The sequence below is a fragment of the Aulonocara sp. 'chitande type north' Nkhata Bay genome, linkage group LG4 (genome assembly GCF_057382095.1).
Source record: "Aulonocara sp. 'chitande type north' Nkhata Bay isolate Kocher_YH1m ecotype deep benthic linkage group LG4, A_spYH_male_GT1.1, whole genome shotgun sequence".
Classification (NCBI taxonomy): Eukaryota; Metazoa; Chordata; class Actinopteri; order Cichliformes; family Cichlidae; genus Aulonocara; species Aulonocara sp. 'chitande type north' Nkhata Bay.
The window spans coordinates 15,027,750-15,042,804 of record NC_141347.1 but is presented as its reverse complement, the minus strand read 5'-3'; the positions used below and the strand labels follow the sequence as shown (position 1 = coordinate 15,042,804).

At 41.4% G+C, this 15,055-nt stretch overlaps 1 protein-coding gene across 3 annotated transcripts in view; it reads left to right on the top strand.

The window, feature by feature from the left end:
* The window catches only part of LOC147332204 (myocardin-related transcription factor A-like), a 38,652-nt gene that overhangs the window by 1,722 nt on the left and 21,875 nt on the right, over positions 1–15,055 (top strand). For 2 of the 3 annotated variants that reach the window (XM_086288650.1, XM_086288649.1), the window contains exon 2: positions 5,182–5,247. In XM_086288650.1, the coding sequence (XP_086144776.1) occupies positions 5,182–5,247 (66 nt within the window). Of the gene's footprint in view, positions 1–4,868; positions 5,089–5,181; positions 5,248–15,055 lie in introns of those variants that run through there. The other variant, XM_086288651.1, reaches the window with a different exon arrangement.

Below are 15,055 nucleotides of genomic sequence, written 5' to 3'. Positions count from 1 at the left end.
TATCTCTCAGCTGGCCTGGGAACGCCTTGGTGTTCCCCCGGATAAGCTGGAGGAAGTGGCTGGGGAGAGGGAGGTCTGGGCCTCTCTGCTTAGGCTGCTGCCCCCGCGACCCGGCCTCGGATAAAGCGGATGAAGATGGATGGATGGATGGATATTTGACTACCTCCTGTACTTGTACCTCTGTGTCCTCAATGAGTGTTTTGGACACCTCATCATGCATCAATTAAGATGTGAATTGACATCATTAAACAGGTTCTGTCAGGGAGGCTGTGTGTCAGACAGGAGTTGGATCCAAGATGCAGGATTCAAAGGACAGAAAGTAAACTAAAAAGCAGCTTTAACGCTGAGCCTGAACAAAGCACACAACATCAAAGACTAGAAACGAGGAAACCGAAGCTACAAATCTTCTAAGAAACCACACTGGCAGGGAGGACACAGCCATGAGGAAGAATGTGACAAGGGTCAAGGAAATACTGAGACAATATATATAAACACAGAGGATAACGAGGGAACAGCCAACAGGTGGGAAAACAGCTGAAACTAATTACAGGTTACAAGACAGGGGAAATAGAGCTAAATACAAAGCAGAAGAGATGTGAGACCGCCAAAATAAAACAGGAAGAAACAGTGCACGGGAACTGAAACACAGATAAGACAGAAGGCTAAACAACCACAGAGACAGACTATCTTCACAAAAATGCATGGGGAGCACAGGAGGAGTATGATTACAGAAAAAACATAGAATACAAGCAAAGTAGAACCAAGATAACAAAACTAAGACGACGTGAGGATACAAATAGTAAAAAACAAAGGAATTACAGCTATAATGAGAACCAAAACCTGGAATAACCATCTCAAACTCAGTATATCCAATAAATAAGAATTCAAAAGTCCAAACACAGAAGATACTGGGTCAAAGACCTAGGATCATGACCACTTCTGAGTTTTTCCAAGGATACCCTAGTAAGCTGTACAGGAGATCAGCCTCACTAATTTCTGATAAACACTCAGTCTTTTTGTTCTGGAAGAAGAGGTTTGTGACAGATGAAAATAAGTTGTCGCATATGAATGGTCTCGTTTTACCTACATTTTGACACCAGGCTCGTCTTCTAGCAGTGATGCCTTCTATGTAAAAACGTTTTTTTAACATGCCCACGTAACTGGCTTATGGAGTGGCTATGAAATAGAGAAATAACACTGGTGTCCATATTATGTTGCTCAAACAACTTTAAGTCATGAAGAAATTTCTTAGGCTCAGTGCAGTCTTTGCAATTTGTTGCTTCATTGCCTGTTCAGCTTGTGACAATTTTAGTTTCTGATAATGCAATTCAATTCACCAAATCAAAAACAGTCGCCTGAATGCTTTGTATTGTAAGGTAAAGCCCCTACAATAAAACAGAGAAAACCTCAACAGTCAAATAACCCCCTTTGACATAGATCCGATGTTTCATTTTACTCAATGAGCACAATGGGCTCTTTTGCATGGTCAAAGTGCTGTGTGCATAAACTGTTTATGACTAGGCTAAAGCGAGACTTCCTCTTATGTAGTAGCGTTTGACCAGTGAGTGCAAACATAGATTCTTTCTCAATACATACAGTAACATCACTTTGCAAATGTAAGTGTTTGTCAGTGTGTGTGTTTATATGTGATTACACTATGCCACCATAAGTGGAGGTTAAAATGTGCATCTGCACTGCAATGTATGTTTGCGTGCGTATGCAAATATTATGCATGCTTGTAATGAGTATCTGTGTTAGTGTTTGCTTAGTGTGGCTGCCCATGTTTCCCTGCAGGAGCCAGTTAAATCTTTCCTGCTGCCAAGGGGAGAAACTGCACCATCCATGTCAGCCAAGTCCTCATCACAGAAATCAAAGCGATTTGAATGCTTTTGTAGTCGCTCATAAGGACTATCTGTAGATTCTAATGGGCCACAGTAACACAGCATGGTCCCATTTTTTCCAACTCAGGGAAGAAAATGTAGGCCACACTCAAATTTCTGAAAACATTCAGCTTGTCCTTATTAAGTAAGACTTTTTACAGGTATAAAGACAGAAGACATGAACCTGAAAACCTGAAAATGTAAAAGGAAGACAGGAGATTTAAGAGATAGATGTGGAAGTTTGGATTCAGGTTTAGAAAAGACTTGAAATCTGTTAATATCCAAATCTTGTTCATTACAGTACATACAGTGCAAAAATCTTGACTCGCCCCTCATTTCTTTATATATTGTTTCCAGTGAATTTCTTGTCATTTTGTCATTGTTCAAGTGGTCTTTAGTAATAGTTCTATAGGTTTTCTGAAAGTCTATCAAAGTTTTTCTTTGAACATTAGCAGTGTGGGATCATTTTGACAGAGAATGGAACAAAGGCAGCCAACATCCAAAGACCTGTGAATGTCCTTCAAGAAGCCTGGAGAATTATTCATGAGGAATTCTTAAAGAAATGACAAGAAAGTTGCCTAAGACATTGTTGAAGAACAAAGGTGGTTTTACAAAATATTGACTTTCTGGCTTGTTAAAATTGTACAAACTTTTGCCTTATGTGCCATATTTCCAATTTGTACATGTTTTAGAAAAGTAGCTTAACCTAATTCCCATTTTCCTAGAAAATGGGAAGAAATGAGGGGTAGATGTTTGCATAGTACTGTATTACAATTAGTGGTTTCAGTGTTTTCTGTGCAGCATTTCATCTATTTTAACCTCTTAAGCCCCAACACCCCGGATACGGGGGCAAAAGGCAGGAGATCGCATTTGGGGTTAGGCGTTGGGGCTTAAGAGGTTAACCTGATTTCAGTTCTCTAACAAACTGGGCAATAATATGTCTATTATTTATCATATGGAAGCAATTAACTCATACCCCTAAGGTTTCGAATGTAGTTTTCTGAAATTATCGGCCCTTTGTTAGTCATTGGTGCTACTTTCGGTCATTACACAAATGTACTGTTTATAAAGTGGGGGAAACCTGCAGTCAGGTGAGACTGAAGAAGTTACTTGGATGAAAAAGGAAAAGTTTCTTCCTCTATAAACACTATGACCAGATGAACCAACTTTCTGTGACCCCCACTATTATTTGGTTAAATGTCCCTTGGCAAGTTTCACTTCGGCCAGCTTCTTTTTGTCGCCACCAAAAAGCTTCTGGCTTGAGACTGTCTGGATATTTGACCATTCCTCGTGAAGGAATTGGTAGTTGAAGTTAGTGTAAATTGGATGGTTTCTTTGCATGGACCTGGCTTTTAAAGAATAGTACATACATTTTAATAGGTTTGAACTTGGGGATTTCGGAAGCCTATTCCAGAAAATGGAATGGTCAGTCTAAATGTTAGCCTGCTTTATTCAATAATCTTTATGGTCAGACGGGACACAGTTGAATGCCCCAACAGGATAAAGATCCCAAAGATTCAGCAAAACTGTTTTTTTGGAATAGCTGAAGGGTAACATTAAGCTTCTGAAACTGGCTTCTGAAAGCTCCAACCTTAACTCTTTTGAAAATTTGTGGCCCATCATTGAAAAATAAATCTTAACCAGGAAACCAACCAATTTAAATGAACTAACAATTTTGTCAAGAAAAAGTGGAACGATGTCCAGCCCAAAGTTTATTGATGGCTACCATAGGGTTCTGGTCAAAGTGGTACATGCCGAGGGACATTTAACCAAATATTAATGGTGGTGTATGTACATTTGAGTCTATATGTATACTTTTGACCCCGTGTTGAGAAAATCCATAATAAATTCAAACTTTTTTTACCCAATTCTTGTTTTTTAACATCAGTTCCCCCCTGGAAAAAACAGTTCGAAGACAGCCCAAAATCACCTACATTTAACCAAACTGTATTTCTGTATTAGTTTATTTCTTTTACTTGTCTAAAATTGACAAAGTGCTGATCAAGCATACCCACATGGGGTCTTAGCCCATGGTGGAGGAATACTCTGATGAGGAAAGATGAGCTACAGTTTGAATGTCACTGGGGTGACAGTCAGCTTCAGCCCAGAAAGTACAGCAGTAAATTTTCACTTTATGGATATGTCCTTTCAAACCACTGATCAGACATTATGGCTCAGCACTGAGTACTGGATTTGTACTTACTGTAGAAGGTTAAATTTAAACATTTAATAGAACCTATTTAGGAAAATGAGAACAAAATGTGACCAGGCAAAAAACAAAAAGAAAGAATATTATAACACAGCTATTCTGTTGTGCATTTCCTCACTTTGTCATAAGATTTTCCCCAAAAACTATCAAAAGATGCACGCGCTTCATTTGTGTTAAAAGAAACAAGCTAAACATAAATGTTTGGCTTTGCTACATGGGAACCAAAACCTGCAGCTGAGACCAAAAGTTATTTATTAATCCCATTCAATCACCACGTCACATTGTCATATTGCCTGATCTGCTCTGAAAAGACCTGTGATTGTAGGTGAAGTTATTTCTTATTGATAGTCACAACTTATAATACGCTGTGCAACACCTCAGCCACACTTCTATGTGGCAACTGTGTGTACTAATACTGTGGATGCAGAAAGTCAGAGTGCGTGAAAAAGACCTTCACACTCAAAACATTTCCAGCTACTGCATTTTACTGCAACTCACTGCTCAGATCAAAGTGCTGATGAACAGAAAATCCTTTCCTGCCAGTCCATATTTTCATATCATCTTGAAGTTCAGCCCTCAAAATGTTTTGCAGATATAAATAAAGTTGTGTGAACAAATCAATAATTTATAAAATACAATCAAACAAGCATCAAGTTCAATCCAGGTGCTCTCAAAATGAGCAGTCTGCTGTCTTTTTTTTCTCACACTCTGTGGGATCTTGTAATGTCACGAATGTGTGACTGTGGGCTGCCATTTCATCAAAAACGTGAAACAGGAAACTGCCAGTACGTGTGTTCATGTGTGTGTCTGACTTCCCTTTGTAGTGTGTTACATAACCTTTGTGCATCCGATCATAAAAGATCACAATTTTTGTAGCAGCTAATAGTGTAGACAGAAAAGTCCTCATAGAGTAACTTGGATATATCACTGCTTCAATCTACTGCTTTCATTTTGCTCGTGGGCATTTGCTTAGTAATGTCTCTACCTTTGTGGCGTTCGGTGGGTGAGAACTGAGATAAACATGCATACACACTCAGTCTGATGATGTTTTCCATTCATTCTGCCGCTACTGACTTGCATCTTGGTGTTCAGTTCTTCAGCTGAAGTTGCAACAGAGAAGGAGCAGAGAGGAGCTCGTCAGCCAGGGGATCATGCCACGTAAGTTACAACAAAACACTTTTAAGAAATATTTTGATATGAACTGTAAAATGAAGCTGATGTAAACTCTTACAATAACCTTGTTAGTAGATACAACCAGCACATCTAGTACTGCGCCAAAGTTTTGGGTCCCACTGTATGGTTTTTTATATTTTGCTGCCAAAGAGCCAGACTTTGTTGTATTTTTTTAATTTGTCCTTTTGAAAGCTCAAAGTTTTTCTTTGGACACTGGCTGCTTTTTCACTGATTTTCAGTCCATTCCCTGTATCTCGCCATTTTCAGTAGAATGCTTTTTGCTTGTTTGTTTCTTTGTTAAGCCACTAAACACTGACTGATCAATCATTCAAGCACTTAACTTAATAGATAAACCAGAGTTGTGTCTACACATAAGGGGCAACTTATCAAAGAAGTCATTTTAACTTAAATAGACTGTTTGTTACTGGCAGCCTATCACAAGAACATCTATTTTGTTCCCATTTTTTCAGTTGAATTTATCCAAAATGTCAAACGTAGCAAATTTTGATATAAATACAACTGAATTTCACATCAAAAAGGCAATTCTGAAAGAATTATTTGTCAGTTATTTGTCATGACATATAACAGCATGATGTACAGAGTCTGAACAGTATCTGAATGTCATCTCCTAAGAAACAGGAAAAACTCCAGTAACACAGGACCTTTAAAAATTTCTGAAATTGTCATCAACACATACTGATGAGGTCAGGAGAGAAGTACAACCATGAGTATCTACAGCTGTCTGTACAACACTCTGTCATGGTTTAGGGATGCATTTTAGTGAGTGTTGTTGTGGATCTTGTCAAAATTGATGGAATTATGTACACAGAATTATGATTCGATTTTGACTGACCATGCAACACCATCTGGAATGATGAAAAAGATGAAAAAGATCCCAAATACACTACCAATGCAGTAAAAGGATAGAAAAAGAGACTTAGACTTTGAGACTTAGAGCTTTTTATTGTCATTGTGCAGTTTCTTGCACAGCCAGATTGGGTAGCTGGACCACAGAGATGCAAAAGTAAGAAGAGAAAACAATATACAACGAGGGGGAAAAAAAAAAAAAAAAATATATATATATATATATATATATATATATTTTTTTTTTTTCATGGAAGGACAGGCCCCTGCACGGTATGTACCACCGGCAGATAGAGGAGGTGGCTGATATCCAGAAATCCTACCAGTGGCTGGACAAAGCTGGACTGAAAGACAGCACAGAGGCACTAATCATGGCAGCACAAGAACAAGCTCTGAGCACAAGATCCATAGAGGCTGGGGTCTATCACACCAGGCAAGACCCCAGGTGCAGGCTGTGTAAAGATGCCCCAGAGACAATCCAGCACATAACAGCAGGGTGCAAGATGCTAGCAGGCAAGGCATACATGGAACGCCATAACCAAGTGGCCGGCATAGTGTACAGGAACATCTGTGCCGAATATAACCTGGAAGTCCCGAGGTCAAAATGGGAGATGCCCCCAAGGGTGGTGGAGAATGACCGAGCTAAGATCCTGTGGGACTTCCAGATACAGACGGACAAAATGGTGGTGGCTAACCAACCGGACATAGTGGTGGTAGACAAACAGAAGAAGACGGCCGTAGTGATCGATGTAGCGGTTCCGAATGACAGCAATATCAGGAAGAAGGAACACGAGAAGCTGGAGAAATACCAAGGGCTCAGAGAAGAGCTCGAGAGGATGTGGAGGGTGAAGGTAACGGTGGTCCCCGTGGTAATCGGAGCACTAGGTGCGGTGACTCCCAAGCTAGGCGAGTGGCTCCAGCAGATCCCGGGAACAACATCGGAGATCTCTGTCCAGAAGAGCGCAGTCCTGGGAACAGCTAAGATACTGCGCAGGACCCTCAAGCTCCCAGGCCTCTGGTAGAGGACCCGAGCTTGAAGGATAAACCGCCCGCAGGGGCGTGCTGGGTGTTTTTTTTTTTGTTTTTTTTTTTTCAAATGAACCAGCTGCTAGTTAACGAGAGACACCCGGAATGGCTAACCGAAGGCCGGACGGTCCTGATCCCCAAGGACCCCAAGAAGGGACCGGTCCCCTCCAACTACCGACCAATAACCTGCCTCAGTACTACATGGAAGCTCCTGTCAGGCATCATATTGGCTAAGATGAACAGGCACATGGGTCAATACATGAGTGGGACACAGAAAGGAATTGGCAAGAATACCAGAGGCGCAAAACACCAGCTACTGGTAGACAGAACAGTCAGCCGAGACTGCAAGACCAGACTGACCAACCTGTGCACTGCCTGGATTGATTACAAGAAGGCCTATGACTCAATGCCCCACAGCTGGATACTGGAATGCCTAGAATTGTACAAGATCAATGGGACCCTAAGAGCCTTCATCAGGAACTCAATGGGGATGTGGCGTACAACACTAGAGGCCAACTCCAAGTCCATAGCACAAGTCACCATCAAGTGCGGGATCTACCAAGGAGATGCTCTGTCCCCACTGCTGTTCTGCATAGGCCTGAACCCCCTCAGTGAGATCATTAACAAGACTGGCTACGGATACCGACTACGGAACGGAGCAGTTGTCAGCCACCTCCTGTACATGGATGACATCAAGCTGTATGCCAAGAGACATCGATTCACTGATCCACACTACCAGGCTATACAGCAATGACATTGGAATGTCGTTCGGACTGGAGAAGTGTAGTCGGATGGTATCAAAGAGAGGGAAGGTAGTCAGAACTGAGGGGATTGAACTACCAGAAGGCAACATTGCAGACATAGAGGACAGTTACAAGTACCTGGGGATCCCGCAGGCAAATGGGAACCATGAAGAGGCCGCTAGAAAGGCTGCAACCACCAAGTACCTGCAGAGGGTCAGGCAAGTCCTGAGGAGTCAGCTGAATGGTAAGAACAAGATCCGGGCCATCAACACGTACGCCCTGCCCGTGATCAGGTACCCTGCTGGGGTAATAGGCTGGCCAAAGGAGGAGATAGAAGCCACTGACATAAAGACAAGAAAGCTCCTTACCATGCATGGAGGGTTTCACCCCAAGTCCAGCACCCTGAGGCTGTACGCTAAGCGGAAGGAAGGGGGCCGGGGACTGGTGAGTGTCAGCACCACAGTCCAGGATGAGACAAGGAACATCCAAGAATACATTGGGAAGATGGCCCCAACTGACCGAGTGCTCAGTGAATACCTCAGGCAGCAAAAACCCAAGAAAGAGGAGGGAGACGAGGAACCATCATGGAAGGACAGGCCCCTGCACGGTATGTACCACCGGCAGATAGAGGAGGTGGGTGATATCCAGAAATCCTACCAGTGGCTGGACAAAGCTGGACTGAAAGACAGCACAGAGGCACTAATCATGGCAGCACAAGAACAAGCTCTGAGTACAAGATCCATAGAGGCTGGGGTCTATCACACCAGGCAAGACCCCAGGTGCAGGCTGTGTAAAGATGCCCCAGAGACAATCCAGCACATAACAGCAGGGTGCAAGATGCTAGCAGGCAAGGCATACATGGAACGCCATAACCAAGTGGCCGGCATAGTGTACAGGAACATCTGTGCCGAGTATAACCTGGAAGTCCCGAGGTCAAAATGGGAGATGCCCCCAAGGGTGGTGGAGAATGACCGAGCTAAGATCCTGTGGGACTTCCAGATACAGACGGACAAAATGGTGGTGGCTAACCAACCGGACATAGTGGTGGTAGACAAACAGAAGAAGACGGCCGTAGTGATCGATGTAGCAGTTCCGAATGACAGCAATATCAGGAAGAAGGAACACGAGAAGCTGGAGAAATACCAAGGGCTCAGAGAAGAGCTCGAGAGGATGTGGAGGGTGAAGGTAATGGTGGTCCCCGTGGTAATCGGAACACTAGGTGCGGTGACTCCCAAGCTAGGCGAGTGGCTCCAGCAGATCCCGGGAATAACATCGGAGATCTCTGTCCAGAAGAGCGCAGTCCTGGGAACAGCTAAGATACTGCGCAGGACCCTCAAGCTCCCAGGCCTCTGGTAGAGGACCCGAGCTTGAAGGATAAACCGCCCGCAGGGGCGTGCTGGGTGTTTTTTAATATATATATATGAGTGAAAAACACACAGTGGAATACTATCAGTCATGGATTGGCCTCCCCTGGACCTCAACATTATTGAAGCACTGTGGGGTCTTCTTGACAGAGATCAGCACAAACAGCAGACACATCCAAAGCTTTGAAGCCTGGAGAACTATTCCTGAAGGCTACTTAAAGAAATGACAAGAAAGCTGCCTAAGACAGTTCAGACTGAAGACTAAAGGTGGTCATACCAAATATTGACTTTCAAGCTTTTTAGAATTGCACAAACTCTATTTTACCTTATTGCCCACTTTATTTCCATGCATGTGTGCATGTTTCAGTAAATTGCTGCGCCTCTTTGCCATTTCCCTATCAAAATATAAAGAAGTGATTCAAGACTTCTGCATGGCATTACACTCATTTATTCATTGGTCCATTAGATTCACTAAAGGTGTGACATAGCATTTAAGCGTGTAGCAGATATTATTTTATCTGAAAGGTCATTTATAAAATTTTTTGAAAAAATGGGATTTAAATTTTTGTTAAAAAATTAATTAATGGCAAATCACGAAAAAGAAAGAAAATTATATGTGTATTTTGCTACAAAAGAAGGACTAGTTTTGTCTATAAGATGACGCAAAATGAATCAGAATCCAATTATCTTTATTAAGTGGAGTGCCTGTGGTGTCAGGAGAAAAAGGTTTTAATATAATTACAAAAGAATAGTATAAAAAAGAGGAATAAAATAGTCTTTCAGTTATAATGGAAAGAATCTTATTGCACATAAACACTATTGCACAGGATGTTACAGGCTGTCATCCATTGGACCGTATTCGTCAGGTTGTATTGGAAGTGATTACTTGTAATTCAAAGCCCTAACAACTATAGGGGAGAACTGCACTGTTCTAAAAATAGTAATGTCAAAGTATCTTACTGTATATTTTACAGTTTTGTACTGTCTTTCTAGAATATCATTAAATTTACATAAGTAGACTGTGATTTTACATGTCAAAGGTAAAATAACATAACATCACTGTAAATATAGTAAAACACAATTTACTTGTTTTTTAAATATACTTTTTTGTACATATGCATATTTAGATTGTAAAAATACATTCACAAATGTATCATGATTTCACAAATATCTGTCGGTTATTTGAAAGATTGAACTGTTGAATTCAAATGTAATGCTATGGAAAAGTATATAACATGATCCCTATAAGCTTGTGTTACATCACATAAGTATTATTATCATTGCTATTTAGGGCGATCATAGCTCAAGAGTTGGCAGTTTGCCTTGTGATCAGAAGGTTGCCGGTTCGAGCCCCGGCTCGGACACTCTCGGTATTGTGTCCGTGGTCAAGACTCTTCACCTACTGGTGATGGGCTGATGGTGCGATATGGCAGCCTCGGCTCTGTCAGTCTGTCCCAAGGCATGCAATCCATTATTATTTAAACCAACTGTTAACTGTATATTTCTGTACATTTACGTATTATGATTCATATTGCCACATTCATTGACCTTATTTATAGGTAATTTCATTGTTTGATCACGTTAAGATGTTCCTAATTTAATGTCTAAAAGCACTTGGAAAAGGCAGAATGCCATGTAAAATTAGCGCAACAAACTGTATTGTCATTACTGAAAATAACCGTATTTTTATGAGGAAGTTATTTTCTGTTATGTTACGGTAGTATTTTGGCGCCCCAGCTGCCGGAATATTACCGTTTTTTAAAGATGTTTTTTTTAACAGTGTGACTATTGCTGATGGCAGCAGTTTGTAGAGATTATGAGCAGGGTGTGGGGAGTCTTTTATGATATTTCCTGCTTTCCTGAGACAACGAGAGCAGTGCAGTTCATCTAGAGGGGGTAAAAAACAGAAAGTGATCCCTTGGGCCATCTTTACAATCACACACAGAGGCGGTAGCATAGGATGCTCTCTATTGAACAATGATAGAAGGACACCAGCAGCTTTTGAGGGATGTTGTTTTCCCTGAGGATTCTCAGGAAATAAAGTCTCTCCTGAGCATCTTTCCCAGCTCCACTGTGTTCACACCCCAGAACAGGTCATCCTAGATGTGAACTCCCATGAAGCGGAAGTCTGGCACCATCTCCACCCCATCCCCATTGACGTAAAGTGGTTTAATGTCCATAAAATCCACAACAGTCTTCTTCGTCTTGGTTGTGTTCAGGAGCAGGTTGTTGTCCCTGCACCACGCTGTCAGTCGCTCCACTTTGTCCCTGTAGGCAGACTCATCCCCCCCATATGTTATAAAAAGCTTGTGCCATGTGTTGCAGTTTGCTTCTTTTTCAAATGCTTACGTTTGAGGATTGCATATAGGCTCATACAAAATAACATGGAAGCAGCACAAGAAAATTTAACATATAAATCAAGTAACACGCAACATTGAACAGAGAAAGATGCATTTCAGCATAACAGCTACATTAGTTGATGCAAGTTAGTAATGAAATGAAAACAGAAGCATCTGAGTGCAGTCCGCCGTGCCATTTTAGGTTTATTCTAAAGAGATTTGGATTGCAGTTAAAAGGTGTCATTGTCTCCTTTCAATCTTTACAGTGAGTTACTCAAGATCATACTGCAGCTGCCATCATGCATATCCGTAGCTGCTTCTTATCAGATTGTGATAGTTCCCCATCTGCCATCCAAGTTAGCTGCTACTTTTGGCTCAGTTTTTAAAAAAGGCACTTTTTTCTGTTTGGTTTATAGAGTCTTAATTATCCTGTTAAATGGACAATTTCCATTTAATGCTACTTTAGGGAGCATAATATGTTGTTCAGTGCATGCATTAATATAAGTATGTAATGCACAAAGTTCTGAATGCTTTACAAACTGGTACTATTAATGGTGGTTTTTTTATGCTCAGTGTGGCTAACTTTAGCTTTCCCCACATTTTATTTTCTTCAGAAAATGAGGCTCAGTCTTCCTCTGACAATGCTTCTCACAGTAGGTCTATAAGCAGTCTGACACAGGAAGTGTCAGAAGAGACAGTGTGTCTTATCTGCTAATGATTCTAATATTTACCTGCTCATGTGGTAGATGTTTAAACTGGGAGCCTGAACACTATTCATATGGACTCTGTATGCAAGCGCTTTACTGCTGCTGAATGTATTCGCCATCACAAATATGCATTTACTATTTTCCCTCGCTATAGGTAGCATTTATAATACAATAATGTCATCTTATCTTTGTGGGCAGACAAACAACAACTCTAAAATGGAATTATGTAAATGTTATCTTTGTTAACATGCTGGTACTGTTAAGTTTCCATTTTATTTATTGACAGCATTTCGTGCGCACCACGCTCATCGTGGTCATGTTAGGTGTGACCACAGGAGTCATCACAGTTCTTATCTGCTTCCACTTTCCTGCCGAATGTTTGAAAAAAAAAAAAAAACTGACATGGAGATCAAAGATGAATGTTATGTGCATATGTTTTAATTCAGTTATCCCATGCCTCTCTTTGCTTCTTAACAAAAGGTGTGTAGCTTTGTTAGTTTTCTGCAGAAGTATTCAGGAACGTTGCAGTTGAGCCAGGGTAGGGTGCACAAAATCAACTACCGGTAGTTCTTTGTTTGAGAAAGCACCTGAAAGTTAGTTTTGTCACGTAAAAGCTGTATTGCAGCGCCCCTGAACTCTGTGGTGTGCTTGCTGTTGTCATGTTCTAATTGACTAGATTTATGTGGTGCCTGGGAACAACCTTTAAGAGAAAAAGAAACTCATAAGTCAGCCATGTTTTGCAATAATGAGCATGCAAAACAAACAAACTGTTGTTTGTTTGTTTGTTAATTAGTTAGTTAGTTTATTTGCTTGTTTTAATCAATTTTAAATCATGCTTTTTATTTGTTCTTGTTTCTAATGTCTCTGTAAAGCACTTTGAATCACCTTGTTGTTGAATTGTGCTATACAAATAAACTTGCCTTGCCTTGCCTTGCCTTCATGACCGCAAGATGAGTATATATACAGAGCCAGTACAACAGACCAGTCTTTCTCCCTGGACCATTCGGCCCAGTATGCACTGCACTTCGCTTTAAGCCTCTTTCTAACCTTAGTAAGGTAAAAACCATGCTACAGCCATGTTGTTCTTGTGGGGAAACTTGACACAGCACTCAGTGTGATACCTCACCTAGTTTGTAATTTTTACACTTCTTAGAAAAAACACTAAAAATAGTTTGTGAGTTCACACTAACCTGCATGTGATCAGGCTGAGTTAAACAAAGGAGACGGGGACCTTTTTTATTTCTAAAGAATTGTTAACACAGTTGATATAATGAGCAAAAACACAAGAAAGAGACTGAAAGCATTAATTAGTAAACCTGCCCTAGTTGCATGGAATTGCAATATTTACTTTTGCAGATGCTCCTCCACAGATTATGAGCTCTGTAAATATCTGAGTATTGCATGTATACTTGGTGCAGTATTTGCAAATGTATCACACTTTACACAGCTGACCTGCAGGACAGCTAAAGACATTAAAGAGGAAGTGCTAGACAGCAGGAGACTGAACAGTTGCTGTCAGAGGAAGTGATGTTGTTCAATGTTAAAATGTTTAAAGATTGTTGCTTAGCTCTAGCAGGGTGGTAAGGAACCACTCGTGCACATAATGGGGTCTTTTCTCTCTGACCCCATCTCAGCACTCTCTGTTTCCTCCTTGTCTTTTGCCCTTTGGTCTGTTGTTCCATTTTTCTTCCAGCTGCCTCCTCTCATTTGTCATCTCTCCCCATCTCCTCTACATCTTTTTCATGATTCTTCATCTTCCTTAAATCTATTTTATCCTCTTCACTTTCACTCACACTTTTAACCCCCCTCTCCCCCCGTGTGCTCATCCAGCCATCCTTCCCTCAATCCCATCACTCATTTTCAGTGTAGCTGACTGACAGGCAGGTTTATACACCCTCAAGGTGGACACATAACCTCCTTGTGGATGGGTGAGAGGTCTAAGAGGGCTCTCCAGGGTGTGTGAGAGTGAGTGTGTACCGGCAGTGTGACAGTGCTCAGTGACGTGAACTGAGGCTTAGGTACCAGCAGTTCTGCCCCTGGTTTGATAATGCAGCCATACTGTGTGTGTGTGAAGTACAGTACAGTAAGACATTTTTTTTGTTGTCCTAGCTTTGCCGCATGAGATTTGAAACTATATTGTGACTAGAAAATGACATGCAGCCCTCATCGTAGATACTAGAGATGGACCGATCCGATATTACGTATCGGTATCGGTCCGATACTGACCTAAATTACTGGATCGGATATCGGAGAAAAATAAAAAATGTAATCCGATCCATTAAATATCACGAAAGCACCTCACAAAACTTGCAACACGCCGTAACTCACCTCAGAACGTTAGCAGTCGGAGCAGTATGCATCACGTGATAGAGCGGCTGTGACATTTGTGACCTGTCGGTGGTCTGGATAGCATGTGGAGCTTCGCTAGCAACCCGGCATTTCATCTCCGACAAAGTTATCCCCGAGAGAAGTAAAGCAAGTGTGTAAGTCCATCTCTGAATGTTTGTAAAGCTTTCCTGCGTTAAGCTTAACAAGCGACTGCCTCTTCTTGCTGCTACTTCAATCATGAAACTGCTTAATGATCAGCTGATCGGCTTTTCTGTCGCGAGTCCGTCTCTCTGGTTTGTTTTTGGCCCACTTTGCACCAGAAAGAGGAAACCAGCGGCTGAACAACAGCAGCGCTTGATAAGCTGTTGTTAGAATGTATTTATTATTACTTTCTACTCGAGGATCTTTTGTAGCTGACGGCT